A 21012-nucleotide genomic window follows, 5' to 3' on the forward strand; every position below is an offset into this window, starting at 1 on the left:
CGTTGGAGCCCTTTGTTTGCTGGGGGAGGGGGGGTCGCAGTGCAGCTGGCCAAGGGCTGACGGCAGCAGCGCCCTCGCCCTCGCTTCCTGGAAAAGCAGAGCCACCACGGCCAGCTACTCGGGCAAAAGGCACCGATCCACCACCCTGAGAAGGCTGGAGGCTCCAGGCGCCATCCTGACTGGGGTGTCTTCTGCCTGAAGAGCTGGGCACAGCAAAGGTCTGTGTCATGCTTGCAGAGGCAGGCAGGCCCCTTCCGCCAGGGAAGCTGTCATGGGAAATGCAGCCATTAACCTGCCATAAAACCTGCGGCCAGGCTCAAGGTGAGGAGAGGCAGTGTGGCCTGGAGGGGAGGGAATGCCGGCTCTGCACTCAAAGCCAAGTGCAACACAACCCCCCCAAGCCAGTGTTTCCCAGCCAGGGTGCCTCCAGATGGGACTGGGGGTGCTGGGAGTTGGAGCAACACCTGGAGAAACCCTGGCTAGGAAGCATGCCCTGGCTGCCCACAAGCCGCAAGAGATGGCCTCTCCTCCTCACCAAAGAGTGAGCGGTTTTCTTAAGCCCAATGGACAGCAGCAGAGGTCCGGGGGGAGGGTGGTGGTGGTGCTGGTGAGTCCATAGCCAAGGGCCCAATGCAGGTGTCCCCCCCCCTTAAACATCTGAGCTGGGGAGGCACACATGCGCTGCTGAAAAGACCGGCCTCCCCCACATGAAGCCCCTCAATAAACAGGGCTCTGTCCCCCAGAGCCTGGCCACCGCTCACACACAGTGCCACCCTGGAGTCTGAGCAGCTCCAGAGAAGCGGTGTACTAGCCCCACACGCTCCCCCTGGCCCTCTGCCCCACGACACTCGCACCTCGCTACTTCCAGAGGAGCCAAGGTGGGGCAGGGGGCGGCTGCGGCTGCGCGGCAGACTCTACTTCTCGGGCTTGTGCTGCTGGTGCTTGCGACAGGGAGTCTGGATGGTGCCTGCCGTCCTCTCCGGTGGGTCGCTCAGGTCTTCGCTCTTGCTGCTGAGCACTGCATTGGGGTCACCTGAGGGGTGGAGAGCGTGGAAGAGCCACTCAGGGCCCCCCCTGAGAAAACGGCTCCTTTGGGCCTCGACCCCCACAACACCTACATCCAAGGCAGAAGCCAGGGAGCACCTGCAGCAGGAGGAGTGGGCGAGGGGCCAGGACAGGATAGGACCCCTGCAAAGGACAGGCCATGTTCACATGGGCCAGCCTCAGCATGGCCCCATCGGGCAGGCTCAAGCAGAGCCAGGCCTCTGTCTTCAAGGGCTCAAAGGGAGTGTCTCCTGCCCCCAAGCCCCACATGATGCAGCCCCGCCCCACTCGTCTACAGGGCCAGAAAAGCCTCCCTGCTCACAACAGCCGGAAGTCATTTGGCAACTCAAGCAGAGCCAAATGCTGCCAGCAGCACCCAGCTGGAAGTCGCTTCAGAGGAAAGGAGTTTCAAAAACTCAGTGCAGATGGCCCAGGCAGGGTGTGTGTGTTTTAAAATAAGCCACTCTGCAGCCATCCCAGGGAACACCCCCATTAATCTCATTTGGGTGCTTGCAGAAAAGAGGGCAGCCCCCTCCCCTGTGGCGTGCACACACACGCACACACCCCTTTATCCGATTATTGTGCAAGGGACACCCAGAATAGCAGTGGGAAAATCCTATTTGCTAAGGACGTGACTTTGACCCTCTGCTGAGAATTTTCCTGCAGCACTCATGGTGGGGGTGGGAAACAGTGACCCATGGAGACCGAGGGGGCAGAAGCAGCCGCTGCCTGGGCAAGGGAAGATGCTGGAGAGCTGGCTGCAAGGAATTTCAACAGGGGAAAGGGGGTATCATCATTATTGTTTTCAATGGGGGAGGAGCACTCCCCCCAATGAGACGAGTGGACTGCTTAGAAATGCCTCCCACTTGGCAGTGCTGACCGTGAGCCCCGATACCCCCTTGCAGCACCCTCACCTCTCCGCCCTGGCATGGCGTAGATGCTGTTGTGCCGAGAACTCCCACCTTTCTGGAAAGAACAAGAAGCACCATCAATGCAAAGCAAAGCAAAGGAAAGAGTTGCCGAGGTTGGCGTGGACCAAGCAGCCACCTAGAGGGCCTGGAGACGGTCACAAGCTACACCACCCCCCAACCCCAGGCAAAGCCACCTCTGGCCATCCGAATGGGGCTGCCAGGGAGAGGGAGGGAGGGAGGGAGGGAGGGGTCACCAACTCCAGCCCTTGCCGCAGCTGGAAGAAACCCATCTCCAGCAAAGGCGGCCCGAGGGCAGGGGCAGGGGCAGGGCTGTGGCTGAGCTCTGGACAGTGCCCCCCCCCCCGCGTGCCAAGGGGGGGCCCCATTCCGCTCTGCATTACCAATGCCCACAGTGAGCGGAGGAGTGCCACACCACACGCCCGCTGCCTCTCTCCTTCTCCACAGGCCACCCCAAACCCTGGCAGAAGCAACAGACCTTCACTGTCCCCCTCACCCTGGGCCAGGAAGCCTCGAGAGATGCTTTTTGTCTAGAAACTGGAACGCACCCACTTCGCTTAACTGCTTCCAGCTACCCAAGTGCATGTTCTGCAAGAGCAGCGACAGCAGGGTCTGGTGGGAGCAAGCAGGGCCCGCCCTGGTTGCTTATGAGCGGGAGACTAGATGTGTGAGCTCGCTCAGAGATTCCCCTCAGGGGATGGAGCCGCTCGGGAGAGAAAGAGCTCCTGCCTGCCTGGAGAAGCTGTGTAGACAGTGCTGAGCTAGACAGACCAAGGGTCTGACCCAGTACATGGCAGCTGCCTAGGGGCCTATATCCCTGCAAGCAACGCAGTCCTTCCCCCAGTGGTCAAGGGCAAAGAAGGAGGGGGAGACGTACCCCACTGTCTCGGCTGGCACGGCGGCTCTGGGTCACGTACTGGACCTGCCACGGCAGGGGCTGGTGGACGAGGTAGGGCAGCGGCTCCTCATAGGAGAGTCGGTTGCCAAGCTAGGTGGGAGGCAAAGGCATGCTAGCTGGTGAGCCGGAGGGGCCCTCCCCAGCCAAGACCAGGGCCCGGGGCGATCCACAGCCCAGGAAAACATCCCACCTCCGGGCCACGGTACCCGCACCCAGACACAGCCCCTGCAAGCCCCCTCCCAGCTCGCCAGCAACCACGAGCTGAAGCCAAGTCATTCCAGGATCACCCCATCAAGGCAGAACCACTTTGCCAGGGGACACCTAAGGGGCTTGCCCAGCACCCCCTGAGCGCCTCCGGGGAAAGCCGGGGATCCAGCCCCCTGCTGGCCCTAGAGGGGCACCAGAACAGCAGGAGGGCAGCTTGGCGCCAAGGCCGAGCAGCTCTCTCTCTCCTCTCCCCACACAGGGGCTCCTGGCTGACCCATGACGAGCGCAGGGCGAGGCAGCTGGAAACACCCAGCCCGAGACATGGCAGGAGAGTTCCGTAAGCACGGCTTGCCCACCAAAACCTTCTCAAAGCAGTTGGCAGAGCAAGACAGGCGAGAAAAGGGCCGCCTGTCCCCGAAGGGCTCACCATCGAAGAAGAAACGCCAGGCAGGCACCCGGAGCAGCCCCTGGAGGGATGCGGGGCCGGCCAGCAGTGCTCCCCCCACTCCCAAAGGGGCCTCCTTCCCAGCTGGCAGTGCTTTGCTCAAGCAGCACAAGTTCCAGCAAGGGGGAGCCCCACAAGTGCTTGAGAACCCAGAGCAGCAGCAGAGAGAGGCCTCGGTGGGGCACCCCACTTGGACTGCTCATGGGAGCAGCATTCTGGCTGGCAGGGGCATCCTCAGGCAGCCCCGCCCTCTGCAGCCTGGCTCTAAGGGCAGGAGAGACTGACCTGGCCAAGCGCTTTGACCATGAAGAAGAGTGCTGTCATCAGGGTCGCCAGCATGGCGGAAGGAGGCGAGCAGAAGGCCTGCACCGGAGTCCACCGTGGCCCAGGTCAGTCCGCAACAAGATGCCCTCCCTGCACTGTGGCAGGCCAATGCTGCAGCTACCGCCGCTGCCGCTGCCAACTGGCCTAAAGGAGCTTAGGGAAGAGGCTGGGCCTGGCCAAAGAGACGCCCGCCATCCTTCAGAGCCTCTAATCTCTCACACGGGTGCCCTGGGAATGCCACGTTCTCATCACACACACACACACACACACACACACACAGAGGCAGCAGCAGCAGCAGACGGGGATTAGGAGCCAAGCGGGAGGCCTGCTAGCTGCACTTGCTTTCCCGTGGATTTCAAGGGGCCAGCTACATCTCCACTCAAAACAGGCCAAGCACAAGAAACAGCTGGACAAGAGAGTCTCTGCTTAATTCCACAACCAATGAAAGCCATGGGACAAATGCTGCAGGTCCATCCATCGAGTAAAGAAGGCCAGTTCACACAGGGTCTGTTTGGCAGATGAAACAGGGCAACCAAGCTGACCGATACTTCCCTGGCCCCAGAGCAGAGCAGAGCAGGGAAGAAGGTGGAAGGAAGGCTCACGACGTATTGGCTGGGGGGGCGCAGCCAAAGAGAAAGATGAGACACACCAACACGCAAACCAGAGTCTCAGTCAGGAGCAACACCACCAGCACCGCAGAGGGGAAAGGCACAAGCCGGTGGAGTTGTGCAAAAGGGTCTGTTTAATGGGTATCCAAAATACAGCCCCCACACCCCTGCCTCAGTTATGCTGCCACAGCACAGAAAGGACAGCTGCCCTTCTCACTGCCCCAACACGCTCCGGCTGCAAGTTCTCGTGCACGGCTGGAGTCAGGGCTGTGGGCAAGTCCCGAGGAGGATTCTCAGCAGAGACCGGCATCGTCGTCTTCATGGGGAAAAGCCAACCCTAGAACCTGCTGCTGCCAAAGGGAGCCACTGGAGGCTTAGGCAAGGGCCAAGTGTGTCCTCTTGAAGGGACGCTGCCCTCCTGCTGCCAAAGCAGCCCCAAGCCCAGGCATCCAGGAGCACCTGCTCAAGAAAGCGACCGAGCGGGACCCTGAACGGCCTCGAGGAAGGCTGGGCTTCCACTGCCCATGGAGCAGCCCCGCGCGCCAAGCCAGCTGGGGGCAGCGAGCAGCAGAAGGCCCCTCGCTCTGCCAGCAGGCAAATGATGGGATCAGCCACTCGCTCCAATGGCAGCTCCAGAACAGCTGCAGAGCCCAAGCGGCAGGCAACCACGGCCAACCAGAATGGCAGCTGCTCCTCCAGGGCACCAGCCTGGCTCTGCTCTTCACTACCATGGCAACAACCAGGGAAGCAGGGGGAGGGAGCTGCTCACCCAGCGGGCAGGCAGGCAGGCGCTTTGGAAAGGCGCTCTGCTATCCCACCAGCCCCCCAAAAGTGGTGGGGCAGCCAGAGGCCATGTAAACCATTGCCAATCGCTACAGAGCCGTCACTTTGGATTCGGGACTGGCCAAGCCACTCCAGGGGCAAGCAAGCAACAGACAGGCTCGGCTGCTGCTTGCACTGCCCGGCCCAAGGGAGAGGCAGCCCACCCACAGGGGTCCTCCTCCTCCTCTTTGGACCTGCCTCTTCCCCTCCAGAAGCAACTGGGTAATCAAGAAGGGAACAGAAATCTGCTTGTGAGGCAGGCTTTGGTCATGGCCCGCTGGCGGAAGTGGTCACTGCAGGAGCTGCCAGCCTCCTCGCTTCACTTGAAGAGCAAAGGAAAGCAGGAAAGCAGGCAGGCGGGTGCGGGAGCAAGGCTGTGTATTCTAAGCAGGGAGAATGCCGAGGAGGTTTCGCTGCCGCTCTGCAGCCCAGGGGCTCCCACGTGCCTAGAAGTGGTAGAGCTGGATCTGGTTGTTCTCATCCAAGCCAAGTTGGACCAGGCGAGTGCCGCTGGCAGAGAACTTTGGTGTGCTTGGCAAGAGAGGGCTGGCAGTTGCAGTGAAGGAGAAGCCCAACACGATGGCAGAGGAAGCCTGCTGGGTGCTACCCACGGGCAGAGCCAGGGATGGCTGCAGAAGACCAGGAGGAAGGCACCTCCAAGGAGGGGCTTCTGCCACCACACACCCATGTGCAGCGCTGCCTGCTAGTCTTTTCTAGAAAGGCCAAACTATTAGACCCCACCACCCACTCTCAGATGCCTCCCCTGCAAAAAAGGAGGGAGGAGCCCCTCCTAGAGTCAGGGTTAGAGCTTATCACTGCAGACAGACCTCAGGCTCCCTAGCACCTGCTCCCTCTTGGGGGTCTCAGGAGAGAAATGGCTCATGTTTGGGGGTGACTGCTGGATGCTTTGGTGCTCTGTCCTGAGTGTGCCCAGGAAAAAGGATACCCTTTGGAATCCGGGAGGCTCCTGAAGCTTTTCAGCCACTTCTTGTTGTCTTCAATCATGCCCTGGATATTTGGCCTCTTGGTTTCAAGGTCCCGGACACAAGGATGCTGGAAGAAGCAGACTTGCTCACTGCAAAAGACAGGGAGAAGACAAATGAGCCCCTAGAGTCTTCCAAGCTCCCTTGGGAGAGAGGGAACTCTCCTCCATGGCCTTTCTATTATCTTAGAGGACAAGCCCAGGGGATTAGGAGGGAGGTGGGGGACAGCCAAGACCCTGTGCCAGCTCCCCAAAGCAGCAGAGTAGAGGCTGAGAGGCATTCTTGCTGCAGGTGCAAGAAAGGGGTTGGCCAAAGCTTTGATCATCTAAAAGACTGCCTAGTAATGCCTCCCAGGAGGAGAACAGCGAGCCCTAGTCTGTCGTGCACTGAGTAGCCCCATCCAGGGAATGTCCCTGTCACTGGCTCAGAGTGGACGAGGGTCCCCAACTTTCCTCTAGTGAGGAAGAACCGGTTGGAGCATTGGTCCACTCACCATGAAGGCTGCTGCTTGCTCAATGTGGGTTATGCCTCTCCACGTGGCTCAAAGGCAGGACTATGCAAACTAAGTGGAAGCCTTTAAAAGCCAGGGGAGCAGCATGGCCCCACCCAGTGCTTTTAGGCCAAGAGGCGAAGAGTACCTCAAAGACAAACATTGATCAGTAAACACAGAACAAGTGGAACCGCAAACCATGACAAAACAAAAACTCCAGAGTGTCAGGAACAACTGGTGAAAGTCTGAAAAAATAACTCCCAAAGATGCCCTAGATAAAAGGAGGGGCAGGTGCCGAAGGGATGGTCGAGATGTCCTTGGATGCAGCAGCAAGAAGCAGCCTACGTGGTGAGTGAACCAAAGCTCCATTCTCTGCTGCAGCAATCCCAGATGTCTCAGTGTGGGGACATACTGCAGCCCTTCGCCCCAACTAGGGAGGGAGCACCAGATGGAGAACCCGCCTCCCGAAAGCCACTTGGGCGGAGGTGAAGGAGTCCAATTTCTATTGTCTGGTGAACGTAGAAAGAACCCTCCAGGTGGCTGCTCTACAAATATCCTGGAGAGGAGTGCTAGTAGAAAAAACAGCCGAGGTAGCTGCAGCCCCAGCAGAAGGGGCAAACCCTTGAGTGGGGGTCTTCAGGTACTGGGATCATAAGCCAGGGCTCGTCCTTTGCCCTGCCTGACATGCCGCTGGTGGTGGCAATGGCCGCCAGCAAGGAAGCGGGTCGTTCCCAGCAGCCGTGTGCTCCACAAAGTTCGGGAGAGTGGGCAGAGGTGGCGCGGCTGCTGCTGCTGCTGAGGCTCGGGCTGCCCCAGTGGTGGGAAGTGGAAGCGCGGCGGCTGCCTGGTCCACTCCCCCCCCTTCAGAATCCCCCTTTTTGCAGGCGCTTGCCTGAACTCACAGCCGGATGGCGGGAAGTTGGGGCTTCTGCGTTCTCTGGAGCTCTGGCAGCTCTCCAGGCAGTGATGGTAAGGCGGCTTACCAGTTGCCTGAATGGCCTTTGGAAGGCCCTGCTGGTGCTTTTCCTTTGGGACCCTAATGTGGACTTCGCGTTTGGCTTGATCCATGCAGCGAACGGAAAGATAGAAGATGAGAAAAAGCGGGCGGAGGGGAGCAAAACTGAAAGTCAAGCTAAAGCTAACCTCCCCGGCCCCCCCCCCCCGCTTTTTTTCTTTTTGATAAGATAGAGGTTTAGAAGATCTTTGAACAAAAAACAAAGCAGACAGTCAACAAGCATAAATGGAAACAAGGAAGCAACCAGAGAAAAAGAGAACTGCCTGGAGCCAGATGCAGGACTAAAAGCACTGGGTGGGGCCAGGCTCCCCTGACTCTTAAAGGCTTCAACTTAATTTGCATAGTCCTGCCTTCGAGCCCTGTGGAGAAGCATAACCCACATGGAGACCTCCTTGGATGGCAGCAGCAGAGAAGGGTCTGCAACATGGTGGCAACTCTACCCTCAGCCAGAGGGGAGGCTTTCTCAGGAGGAGCCCACAGCACTTGGAAGCCCTGCTCTGGGGTGGCAGACCCAGCCAGCACAGCAGGGCAAGAGCTGGCGATAAGATCTCTTACCCAGAGGGCACATAACCCAGCTTGCCATCAAGAGGACCAGGACTGCCACAGGACAATGGAAGGTCGCCTGGAACAAAAGAGGCGGCTCAGGTTCCAGCCCAACATGGGAACTTCCCATCCTCCCCACCCCCAAGTCCCAGCACTACTGCCAGCAGCAAGCTATGCTTAGCATCTGGAAACCAACCCTTCCCAAGAGCCAAGGCTTTCCTAATCAGTCCTGCTCTTTATCCCCCACCCCCCCCCGGAAACGAAACTAGGGGGGGGTGTGGCAACAGGCCAGATTCAAGGCTTTGAGTCTCTCCAGATGCCCTGCACCAAGAGCGCAGTTGCTTATTGCATTCAAGAGGATGAGAAAAGGAGCCCCTTGCCAGATTTGCAATTCCCGGGATCAACCCTGCCAACCAAGTGGCCAGGCTGGGCTTTGTCTTTGTCTGGGGGCCAGGACAGGGAAGCGGAAGATGCCGGAAACAACCCTAGAAGGGCTACCAGAGCACAAGTGCGTCTCACCCGGGAAATACTTCCGCCATTTCTCCATCAACATGCTGTCCACAGTCTGGCCTGCCAAAACGGAGGGGCTGGGAGCCCAGCGAGCACTCCAGGCCCACTGGGGTCCAGGAGAAGGCACGGACGGAGCTGCAGACTGAGCATGTGCCAGAGACGTAGAAGCAGCAAGAGGAATGCCATCCCTGGAGAGTGGAGCCATTGGGCCCTGACTGGTCACGAGGAGGGAAGGCTGCTGTTTGCTGAAGGTGCTCAGGAAGCCAAGGACACCGTTCAGGTCACTGGTGATGCGCTGCAGGGAGTCTGTCAGGTACTGGATCTTGTCCAAAGGGGGGAACGGGAAGACCGGCTTCAAGTCAATGGCTGTGGGGAGAGTACAAGCCATGGCACAACAGTCTGGATCCAAGCCACAGCTCAGAGAGGGGGCCTGGCTACACTAGCAGGAAGGCACTTCTGGGAGGCCAAACATCCCTCTCTCCTTTCCCGAGGTTCATCCCATTCCCGGGGAACAGTAGCAAAGAATCTTCAGAAGGAAAGGCCAGGGCTTAAGCACATCCCATCTGAGAAGAAGAAGGAGCACAGAGACGCATCATATCACTCTTGCCAGTTAGGGTTGGAGGGGGTTCATGTTTCCTCACGCATTTGCAAGGTCTTTGTTCTTGTGCTGATCTATGAGTGGCAAGGCATCCAGAGGGCTGGACACCCTCCATCCATGATGGCAAAGAAAGCTGGCCTTACATCAGAACAGCCCTGCTGGATCAAGCCCAAGAAGGCCCATCTAGTCCAGCATCCGGTTTCACTCAGTGGCCCTCCAGATGCTGCCGCTGGAAGCCCACAGGCAAGAGCTTAGGACATGCCCCCTCTCCTTCTGCGGTTGCTCCCCTGCAACTGGTATTGAGAGGCATCATGTCTCTGAGGCTGGAGGTGGCCCACAGCCACCAGACTAGTAGCCCTTGATAGACCTGTCCTCCATAAGGTAGCAAGCATGAATTGTCTCCTTTGCTAAATGCACCCTCGCTTGCATTTGAATAGGAGACTATACATGTGAGCACTATAAGATATTCCCCTTAGGGGATGGGGCTGCTCTGGGCAGAGGACCTGAACGCTTGCATGCAGAAGGTTCCCAGTTCCCTCCCTGGCAGCATCTCCAAGACAGGGCTGAGAAAGACTCCTGCCTGCAACTTTGGAGAAGCCGCTGCCAGTCTGAGTAGACAATACTGAGATAGACGGATCAATGGTCTGATTCAGTATATGGCAGATTCCTAGGTTCCTATGAGTACCAGTGATCCTTCTCTCCTTAGTGGAGGGGATGTGAGAGAGCAGGCATGACACTGCATCTCCTGAAGTGGAAGAATGATCAGGGGCCCTCTCCTGTCAAGGAGGGGAAGGTGTCCGATGTGTAAGGCCGAGATGGAAGAGCATGCAAATGCCCCATAGATTTCCTCAAGGGGGGTGTTGAAATGGTTATGGTGGCAGCCACATGGAGGGCGGCTGTTGAAATTCCTATGTGCCGGTTAGGGTCAGGGTCCCATGTGATGCAAGCCTCGTCAGTCCTGCTGGTGTAGAATTCAGGACTTCTCTTCACCCTTGTGCCTGGGCAAGAGGCGGCAGAGAGGCAGCCACCCAGGCACGGGCACATGCAGGGCTTCCCTGATGACAAGGGCATGGCCCTCTTGTTCTTTAGGGTGAGAGCGGCGAAGGCCAAAGGGGCTGCCGGGGGTGGGGAGAGGCGGGGCTCCCACTGAATCTCCTGGTAGGAGTGGGGCAATGGCCCTATCCGGGTCACTGCATGTGGGGGCTGTTGCAGGGGGCTCTCCTGGGGGCTGGTATTGTCAGGACTGCTTTCTGTCCCTTTGGGGGGTGAGGATTGGGGTGGCTGGCTAGACCCAGCAGAGCCACTGTGTTCTGAAACCGCTGCTCTGCATTGAGACCCGGAGGGAAGAAGGCAGCAGGGCCCCTCTAGGGGCTCTCTCGTTCCAGTACGTGGGGACCAAGGCCACCCCCTCTTTCCCATTTCAGATACTCGAGGGCTTGCCTACCAAATAAGCTGAACCTACAGAGGGAATGTGGGTTGGTGGACTTGGAGAAGGGTCCGCATGAATAGTTCAGCCAGATGCCTCCGAGCCGCTGCATCAGCTGACATGGAAAGGGCACCAGTGCTGACCCCGTCTAGGCTGCTCCAGCTAGAGGTTCTTCGCTGGTGAAAAGTCTGGTAGGAGCAGCAGCTGGATCCCACAGCAGGCCCGTTCTGCCCTCAGCAAAGAGGCTGCTGAGGTTCTTAGGGCAGAGGCAGAGACGCTTGAGGCTTGTTGGACAAGCTGTATTTTCTTGTTGGCAGGGGCACGCTGATTTTAAGTTGTCCCTAACTTGGGAGCTATGGCTCGGATAGGAGGGAAGGGTCTCTGCAGTACCCTGTAGGGGATGTTTTAGTGCCTCCTGCACAACTTCATGGTCAAGGAAGACTGGAGACAGGTTGAAGTGCTGAGAGGTTCTGGAGAGAGGAAAATGAGGGCCCTTCCTAGGTGGATGTCAGAGGGCCCCGAGTCAGCTGCTGCTTTCCCCATACCATAGTAACTGAAGAGGAGGAGGAGGAAGAGCAGGCTTTCCGAAGGGAGGGGCTTTTTTGCCAGAGGTGGAGTCAAGGAGATTGAGGTGTTGCCTGGCCACTCCCTTTCCTTTCCATCAAAAGGGTAATTGGGAAGCCTCTGCCAGATCTGAGAGCAGGGGAGGGCCCTGTGATTCTGAGCTGGGGAACCCTTCTCAACCCCCTGCCTGGAAAGACAGAAGGAGCCCCCAAGGGAAAGCAACTTCCAGGTGTGCCTAGAACACTGGAGGATGCCTCCTCTTCCACTTCTGGGAGGAGGGAGGAGGAGGAACTGACTCCCTGCTGGATGATTTATCCACTTGTGCTTATACAAGTCACTCCAGACACCTTCCATGATAACTTTATCTCCGTTCCTCAAGAACTGAGTGCTGGGAATGCTCAACCTTGGTTGGGGTTTAGCAGACAAAGGCGAGGACTCTGGCAAGTTGGGGAGAAGTGCTGTGCTTGTGCCCTGCCCAGCTACTCGCGACAGCCATGAGGGACAACGAGCATGTAGGCCTGGATGCATGGTGTGGGGCGGGAGATCTCCTGGAGACACCTAAAGCTCCACTTTGAGACAATCTGGAAGCAGAGAAACAAACAGGGGAAGAGAGCTGGTCTGGTGGGAGCAAGCATGACTTGTCCCCTTAGCTAAGCAGGGTCCGCCCTGGTTGCATATGAATGGGAGACTAGAAGTGTGAGCCCTGGAAGAGATTCCCCCTGTTGGGATACACCCGCTCTAGGAAGAGCATCTAGGTTCCAAGTTCCATCCCTGGCAGCATCTCCAAGATAAGGCTGAGAGAGATTCCTGCCTACAAACTTGGAGAAGCTGCTGCCAGTCTACGTAGACAATACTGAATTAGATGGACCAGTGGCCTGACTCCGTATACGGCAGCTTTCCTGCCACCAACAGCAAATGGCTCCTAGGGCAGGAGCAGCCAAGGCCTAGGTGGAGGCAGAAGAGAAGCTCCCAAACACAACAGGAAAGTAAGTGTGTGTGTGTGTGTGTGTGTGTGTGTGTGTGGTGGTGGTGGTGGCGGGGTGCAAGGCAAAAGGAAGAAGGGGTGGTTGCTGGGCAGCATCTTCAGGCTGATCACCCCCACAGCCCACAGCCTAGGCCCAGAACGGAAGCAGCACCAGAAGTGAAAGCACAGCACTACAGCTCAACTCCGCCGCATCTGGTCAAAGACATGGCTCTCAAAGCCCCTGGCAGGGACGGCTCCCAAGGCAACAAGGGTGCTGGTTCTGCCATGGGGTTCAAAGAGTTAAACCCAACGCTTACTTTTATGATGAGGCCTGTCTGTGCTTGTCACACTGCTTGCGTCTTCGGAGTCGCTGAGGTCAAAGGTCACCACCTTCTTGCACGCCTTCAGCGTATCTTCATCTGAGAGCTTAGAGAAGAGGAGGAGAGACTGGAAGCAAAGCAGAGCAGCGGCAAGCAAAGTCACTAGCCCTCAGGCCAAGCCAGCCTGCTTCACCCTCTTGAGCAGGCATGGAAACAAGGCAACAATCCCTGCTCACCACAACAAGACCTTCTCCCGGTTCCTACTTGCCCTCCCCAGGGTGCTACAGGCTTCAGATCAGGCTGCAGGGAACCAACACATCTAGTGATGGAAGGCCCCAGGATAGACCCCGAGAAATTGCTTCCAGTCTCTCAGAAAATAGGAGATGCAAGGGGGAAACCAAGACTTATTTTTGTGCCTGGCCTCTGAGCTGCTCCTTCATTCCACCCCAAGCACCCCTGTAGTTTGTCCCCTTCAGTGAGCAGACTAAGGCACAAGAATGGCCCTTCCTGCAAGAGTTCATCCTCAGCAGTGGGATAAGAGTGCACCCAGACAGAACGGGTTGCTTCTCCCACTCACTCCAAGACAAGACCAATCAAAGTTGTGGAAGGAACTTCCTTTGTGTCCCACCGATGGGAATCAATGAGCCTCCAATGCTAACTAACAAGTAACTCACAGGACAGGAGAATGTACAAACAATCACAAACGAGGCAGGGATCATACATGCAGGCTGAGACCCCATAGAATAGGTTGGGGATTCCAAAAAGCCCTGGAATGGCAGAAACTACCCCAAAATGAAACACCATGCAAAAAGTCTACAACTAAAAAACTATCAAGTAAATAACTTGAGAAACTGGAAGGATGGGCCCGATGCAGCCCATCCCACTGCCGAGAATGAGCCCTCCAACCAAGGGCCAATGTTCTATTCCCCAGCAGTGGGACAGAGCATGTCAGAAGGGCAGGACTGCTGGATCTGGCTATTTGGAGGAACTTTTGTAAGACCCTCTACCCAAGCGCAGCATCGGGGGGTGCATATGTGCTTAGCTTGCAATACTCAACCGAAGAAGAAGACCCCTGTGTGGCTGCTCGGCATATGTTAGATGGTGGCGCTAGGGTGGCAAAGGGTGTAGAAGCAGCTGAAGTTCATATTGAGTGGCTGAAATTTAGCTCTAATGTAAACCTGAAAATGCCATTCTTCATCCATCTCTAGCCAACGTGTTAGAGGAAACCTTGAATCCTCACTTGGATTCACAAAATCCAACAACATGATTCAGAATTAGAAAGGACTTTGGTCCTCTGAATGTAAATTTTCAGTGCTCTGTGAACATCCAGCTTGTGATGATATCTCCCTCTAACTACCATTCTTTTTTTAGCAAGAAACAACAGATTATTCACCTGTAATGTTGGTTCTTCTAGTGGTCATCTGTAGCTTTACACCAATGGGCTTTGCGCCTGCACAGAATCCATGCATCTAACAAGCTCAATTTTCCTGCATTTGGCGGAACCCCGCCCCCAGCTGCTACATGCGGCTGCACCACTCCTCATCCCCTCAGTCACGGAGTCCGCCTTCAGGAGACCAGTGGGGAGGATGGGAGGGCATGTAAAACTACAGATGACCACCAGAAGAACCAACGTTACAGTGAGTAACCTGTCGTTCTTCAACATGGTCTCTGTGTTTTACACCAATGGGCACATAACAAGCAAGCACCCAAGGAGGAGGGAGAGGCAAGGCAACAGTGAAACAAACAGCACTTTATTAACATTTCCACCTCTCTTTCTCTCTATATATAAAGATTGCAGTACACTCCTGCCAAACACAGCATCATTCTGTGCTTTAGAAGTGGCGAACAAAGGAATGGGCAAATTACATCCAAAAAAAAGAGACAGGCCTATCAAAAGCCACCAAGGTAGCCACTGAACACACCGAATGTGCCTTAACAGTGGGTGCCAGCTGTTTATGAGCCAGTTGGTAGCAAAGTTCAATGGTGGACTGGGCCGACCCCTGTAACCCTTTAAGGGGCCATCGTACAGAACAAAAAGCGAGGGCGTCCTCTGCCACTCAGCTGACCGCTGGACATAAAGGGACAAAGCCCTCCTCACATCTAGACGATGTAATCGACACTCCGCATCCGAGGCAGGGTTTTGAAAGAACACTGGGAGAGTAAGGGGCGTGGAGCGGTGAAAGGCTGACATCACCTTGGGCAAAAATTGGATATCTGGATGGATGACCACTTTATCCTTAAGGAATTATAAGTGTCAGCCCAGAGGGCCCGTAATTCACTAACCCTTGTGGCGGAGGTTATTGCCACCAAAAAGGCCACCTTCCAGGAGAGTAGATGCGGGTCCACCGAGGCCAAAGGCTCAAAGGGTGGCTGCATCAATCCTGTCAATACAACTGACAAATCCCAGGCTGGTGCCATTACAGGGTCATCTGGGAACACATGGGAGAGACCCTTAAGGAAAGTCTTAAGCAAGGGGACCTTAAACCAGGATGGTCAGCCTGCAGGGGATTTGGCCACTATAGCAGCCAGATACACTTTGAGAGAGGACAACATGAGGCCCGACTCCTTCAAGGACCTCAAATAGGCACAGATACTGGCTACAGAGGGGTTAGCTGCATCCAAACCCTCACAGTCAGCAAAAGCACAAAACCTAGCCCATTTGTGTCCATAGGACTTTCTAGTGGAAGGCTTTTTGGCTGCCACCAGTATGTCCAGCAGTTCAGGTGGGAGGACGGACTGATCCTCCATGTAGTCAGATGGAGGGACTGAACCCTGGGGTATAGGGTCTGGCACCCGTCCTGAGACAACAGGTCTGAACGAGCCAGAAGTGACACCCACAACTCCACCAGTCTCCTCAGAGTCAGGAACCAAGGCCTCCGTGGCCACCATGACGCTATCAGGATGGCCTGAGAGTGGTCGAGTCTCAGTTTGGTTAGGACCTTTGGTAACAGGGGAAACGGGGGAAACAGGTAAAGTAGTTGCCCCCATCCAAGGGTGAGCCAAGGCATCGCCCAGAGACTCCAAGCCCTGCCCGCCTCTCAAGCAATACAAGGGACATTGTGTGTTGTCCTGAGAGGCAAACAGATCCAGGGCCGGAAAGCCCCACTTGGCAAAGATGTCCTCCAAGACCTGTCTGGAGATCTGCAGAAATTCCAGCAAGAATGGTGGATGAAGGCATATGAATATGCAGAAATGGCAAAACGTACTGTATTAGTAAGAGATAGTCATATAGAATGTTTTATAGAAGATTGGAAACCCTTTCTGTGGCATATGAAAAACAATATGAATTTGGATTTATTAACAGGGGTTGAAATGTAAAAATAACAGTTGGGGAATTTGTTATAGTAATTAAATTAAAAGATTACTATGGTGATGAAAATAAGAACGAGGACATAATAACTAGATATATAAATATGAAGAAAATATTTACATGAGAGCAAATATGGATGTTTTAGTATAAATATGTTGAAAGATGAACTGGAAGTCACATTGGTATACAGAAAACTAATAAAAATAAAGTTTAAAAAGAAGAAGAAGAAGAAGACAGGCCTTGACAACGTGGGACTCCCGCAAGCACAGGAGGCATTCACTGTGTGTGTCCAGGGAGGGAATTTTGCAACCACAGTGGACACATTGCTTAAAGTTTTTCGTGCCGGGCATGCATGCCGAGCGGTCGACAGGCTTCCATGCCTCGTCCCAGGTGGGACTGAGGTCGAAGAACAGAAAACTGGAAGAAAAATTAAAAACGCAAAGAAGCAAAAACACTACTACGCAAAGAAATAAACCTCTCTCTTTTGCAAGACTTGCTTCTGTGCCATGTGGGGACACGGCTCAAGCAGGGCAGACTCACCTCTTCCAAGAGCGAAGTCTCCAGCTGGCTCAGCCTCTCTTCTTTCTTCTTCAGCAGCGTCTGCCCTCTCCGCATGGCTGACTTCATCTCATCCAGCTGCCTTGCTTCCTGAAAGGAAAAGCCTCCCATTACACTTCAGCCTCACCCCAGCTAGTGCAGGCACAACACACCCAGAACCAAGAGGTCCCAAAGGACTGGCAGCCCCAGGACATGGCATGCTCAGTGACTTGCTGGCTCTTGGGTCGGTTCTCCTGTAGCCTCCCACTCACCTCCTCCAGATTCCTGCGCACCCCCTCCAACACCTGGGACTGGCCGGGGTCCTGCACGGCCTCTTGAGCCCTCTGAAGGTCCTGCCGCCAGTGCTGCTTTGCTGCTCTCAAGACAGTTTGCCTTTTGCGCATGGAGCGGGTCTGGCGTACCAAGAACTCCTTTGCAGACTTTAGAGAGGCACCTTCTGCTGAAATGTATTGGTGAACCCTGCAGGAAGGGAAACGGGAAGCCAAAGGCACAGGAAAGGCCCCTGGCTAAGCAACCCCAAAGAAAGCCCAAGTAACTTCGGAAGATGCTGCCAAGTGCTTGATGGAGGGCATCTAGGTCTTGAGACGCAGGCTGCAAGGCCCTGGGGGCTCTCCATGGCAGCCTGCCCCCATGAAGGAACCCCATGGCAAGCCAAGCCATGAGAAGGCACAGCAGGCTTGCACCACTTACTGATTCAGGAGAAGGTGGCTGCTGCTGCTGCTGCTGTCTCCGTGGCTCTGCGGCGTTGCAGATGCCGTCTCTCTGGCGGGGGCCTGGACAATTAAACAATTTGAAACTCTGTTCATGCATACCCCGTCCCTCAGCAGATGGCGGTACCTGGGTTTCCAACTACGATGGCTGAAGTCTAAAGGGATCCCAGTGCCACTCTGCTCTGCCCTGCCCTTCTCAGAGGGTCTCCTCTTCACCACTATGCAGGCATCTCCGAACCCAGGACTGCCTCCTCTAGCAGGCAGAGCCGCTGGAGACTGAGCCCAAAGCCTTCTGCTTGCAAACTGAGCATTGGTCCACTTACCATGAAGGCTTCTTCTTGCTGCTGCATCCAAGGGCGTCTCTTGAGTGGGGACATACCACAGCTCTCGACCCAGTTGGGGACGGGGAGCACCCTGCCTACTCTGGAGGAAGGACTTGTTGGAGAACCCGCCACGCAAATGCTGCTTGAGCAGAGACGAAGGTATCAAATTTATAGTGCCTTGTAAGACTAGAGGGAGTTCTCTAGGTAGCTGCCCTCAAAGGTCCTGGACTGCAGCGTTCATGGAGAACGTGGCTGAAGTGGCAGCTGTCCTGGTCGAATGGACAAATACTTTAGTGAGGGCCCTAAGGGTCTGTGTTTCATATACCAGGGCTGTGCATGCTTTGAGCCACCAAATTAACATGGTGGGGGTAATGGCTTGGCCCATGTTCCGAGGCAAAAAAGATATGAACAATGATCCCGTAGTCCGAATGTGCTTTGTGCATTCTATGTGCCTTCAGGCATCTATGGACATCCAATTTGTGCCAAGCCTTTTCCACCAGATGTACCAGCTTTGGGCAAAAAGAAGGCAAGTTACATCCTGTGACATGTGAAAAGGGGAGGACACCTTGGGACAGAAAAAAGGGGTCAGAGATGAGCCTCACAGTGTTTTCAGCAAATATGCAAAGGTTATTATGGACTGAAAGTGCCTGAAGCTCAGACACCCTGTGTGCTGAAGTTACAGCTATCAAAAAAGCAAGTTTTTGAGTCAAAAGACATAATGGGATATATTGGATTGGCTCAAAAGGGGGTCCCTGGAGGGCCTTTAGGACTGTATGTAAATTCCAAGTAAGAAATCGGTGTACTACTGGGGGCGGAATCAATGTTGCCCTCCTGAGGAAGCGCTTCAAGCGTGGGTGACGCAGCCTGGAACATTTTGACCCACCAGGGAGGTGGCTTGCTGTTTCAAGATTTTTGTGGAGAGACCTTGATCCAGACCATCCTGAAGGAACTGTAGAAGATGTTTCAATGTAGCTGCCCTTCAGGAATCCCTTGCTTTGTAGACCATCTGAGGAATGCCCTCCACGTGTATTGATATATCCTGTTTGTGGAGGGACATCTGGAGGCCAGCATCATGTTAAGTACTTTGGAAGAGTAGTCGTGCTGTTTCAGGAGGTGCCGTTCAGTCTCCATTCGGCTAGCTTTAACCAGCCCGGATCTGGGTAATGTACTCGGCCCTGATGAAGAACATCCACTGTGACTGGCAATATTTATTTATTTATTTATTTGAAATATATCTATACCACCCAAAACTTGTGTCTCTGGGCGGTATCAGGTGTTCTGCTGCTGCCAGGTTTGGGATCTCTGAAAACCAGGGTCTTCAAGGCTAGTGCCACAAGGATGACCTGCGCCCTGAGGATCTTCACTTGAAGAAACCTGGAGAGGAGCGGTGCTGATGGAAATGCATATAGTAGTTCCGCTGGCCATGGAGCCGACAGGGCACTGCTTCCGCCTGTGGGTAAGGGAACCTGGTGAAGAAATGTTGTACCTGAACATTGGCTGGAGTCACGAACAGGTCTATTGATGAGTCACCAAAGTGGTACAATATTGATTGGAAGGCCACCGGGTTCAGTCTCCATTCTGGGAGAATGTCCTTCCTGCCGAGCCAATCTGCCACTGTGCTCAGGTCGCTTTGTACGTGATGGGCTGTTATGGACGCCAGATGTTGTTCGGCCCACAGGAACAGGAGAACCACTTCCGTCTGCTGAGACCTTGATCTGGTTCTCCCCTGGCAATTTACATGCGCTTTCGCCGTGGTGTTGTCCATGCGGATCAGCACGTGTTGATTGTGCACTATGTGTTGGAATGCCAGAAGTGCCATCCATATCGCCCTGACTTCCTGCCAGTTGATGTTGTGTTGTTTTTTGGTGGCTGACCACTTCCCTTGAGCCAATTCATGGAGGCTGTGGGTGCCGTGCCCATACATGCTTGCATGCATGGTGATGAAGATCCGGGGAGAGTCCAGGAACTCTTCTCCTACGGAGAGGTGTGGTCCACCATCTCAGGGAGATAGAATAGCCACCTGTCTGTTGGACTTCACGGCAATCTCTGGGTAGCAGAAATCACTACAGGGGCCACCATCAGCCCCAGGATCCTGGAAAGAGAAAGCAATGGCAGGGATTTCCTTACCAGGGCCTGATGGACTTCTGCCTCCAGGGTGGCCCTGCACTCTGTCTCACAGAAACAAACTCATAGGAAGAATTTGTTCCTTTGTGTGTCTATCACAATGCCCAGGTGCAGTAGTTGTGATGGGTATAACTGGCTTTTCTCTCTGTTGACCAGGAAGCCGTGGTTATGGAGGACCTGTAGCATGGCATTGAGGTCTTTCTGGGCAGACTGTAGTGAAGGAGACTGGACGAGCAAGTCATCCAGTTAAGCAAATATCCTGACTCCCATGAGTCAGAGGTGCACTTTGACTGGTGCCAGGATCTTTGTGAATATGTGAGGGGCTGAGGAGAGGCCAAAAGGCAGTGCCCTGTATTGGTAGTGCCTTCCTGCATGGAGGAAGCACAGCAGAGGCAACTGTCTTGGAAAATCAGGATGTGTACATAAGCCTCCTTGAGATCTATGGAGGCTAGGAAGTCGAGAAGATGCAGGGCTTCCGCAATTGGCCAAAGTGATTCCATGCAGAACATTCTCTTTTTCATGAAGTGGTTGAGGTATTTTAGGTCCAGAACCACCAGCAGGGAGCTGTCCTTTTTGGGCACTATGAAGATGATGAAGTATATTCCTGCTCCCTGTTGATCCAATGGCACTGATTCAATTGCTCCGATTGCTAAGAGGTGCTGGATCGCCTCCTTGAGACCCTTGTGTTTGGAGGCAGGAGGTTGGTGTGGGAAGGAAGCGGCAAGGAGGATTTTTGGTTATTTCCATGTAGTAGCTGCTCTTGATGACATCGAGTACCCAGCTGTCTGAGGTGGTGCCCTCCCAGGCATGTAAGTGAGAGGAGAAGTGATCACTCAGGGGTACCATGCCCGAGTCAGGAGTGTTGTTTGGCTTGTTTATTCTGGGCTGCAAAGGCTGCCCTGTTCCCAAATCCCTGTCTGGAGGACCTGGATCTGCCTCAGAAGGTCGTTGGGACCTGAAGCCTCTATCTCTGCCAGCGAAGGAGTATCGAAAGGAGCAAAAGGGTTGGGAAAAACGCCTCCCCTGTGGGTGGTCTTGTTTACGCATTGAGGAGGGCATCACTTCTTTCTTATCTTTAGATTCCACAAGGAGATCCTGTATCCCTAAAAAGCTTTTCCCCATCAAAAGGCACAGCAGTAAGTCTGGCCTTAGAGGTGGTATCCACCTGACAATATTTTAACCACAGGTTCCGGCAGTCCAGTACTAAAGCTGCTCCCACCTGTGATGCAAATCTAACAGTGTCTTCAGATATAAAGCCTGTGCCTTGTGTAATTTTAGCAGGGTTTGTCTCAAACGT

The 21012-nt window shown here is 54.9% G+C and overlaps 1 protein-coding gene across 16 annotated transcripts in view; it reads right to left on the bottom strand.

The window, feature by feature from the left end:
• Nucleotides 1-4571: 4571 nt before the first annotated feature.
• The window catches only part of CEP164 (centrosomal protein 164), a 53126-nt gene continuing 36685 nt past the window's right edge, over nt 4572-21012 (bottom strand). For 12 of the 16 annotated variants that reach the window (XM_053269806.1, XM_053269801.1, XM_053269809.1 and 9 more), the window contains 8 exons: nt 17249-17331; nt 16810-17017; nt 16541-16648; nt 12688-12817; nt 8828-9184; nt 8321-8387; nt 6224-6352; nt 4572-5823 (listed from right to left, as the gene is read on the bottom strand). In XM_053269806.1, the coding sequence (XP_053125781.1) occupies nt 5724-5823; nt 6224-6352; nt 8321-8387; nt 8828-9184; nt 12688-12817; nt 16541-16648; nt 16810-17017; nt 17249-17331 (1182 nt within the window). In that variant the 3' untranslated portion in view covers nt 4572-5723. The other 4 variants (XM_053269800.1, XR_008311071.1, XM_053269812.1 and 1 more) reach the window with 4 other exon arrangements.

Source organism: Hemicordylus capensis, chromosome 8 (genome assembly GCF_027244095.1).
Source record: "Hemicordylus capensis ecotype Gifberg chromosome 8, rHemCap1.1.pri, whole genome shotgun sequence".
NCBI lineage: Eukaryota > Metazoa > Chordata > Lepidosauria > Squamata > Cordylidae > Hemicordylus > Hemicordylus capensis.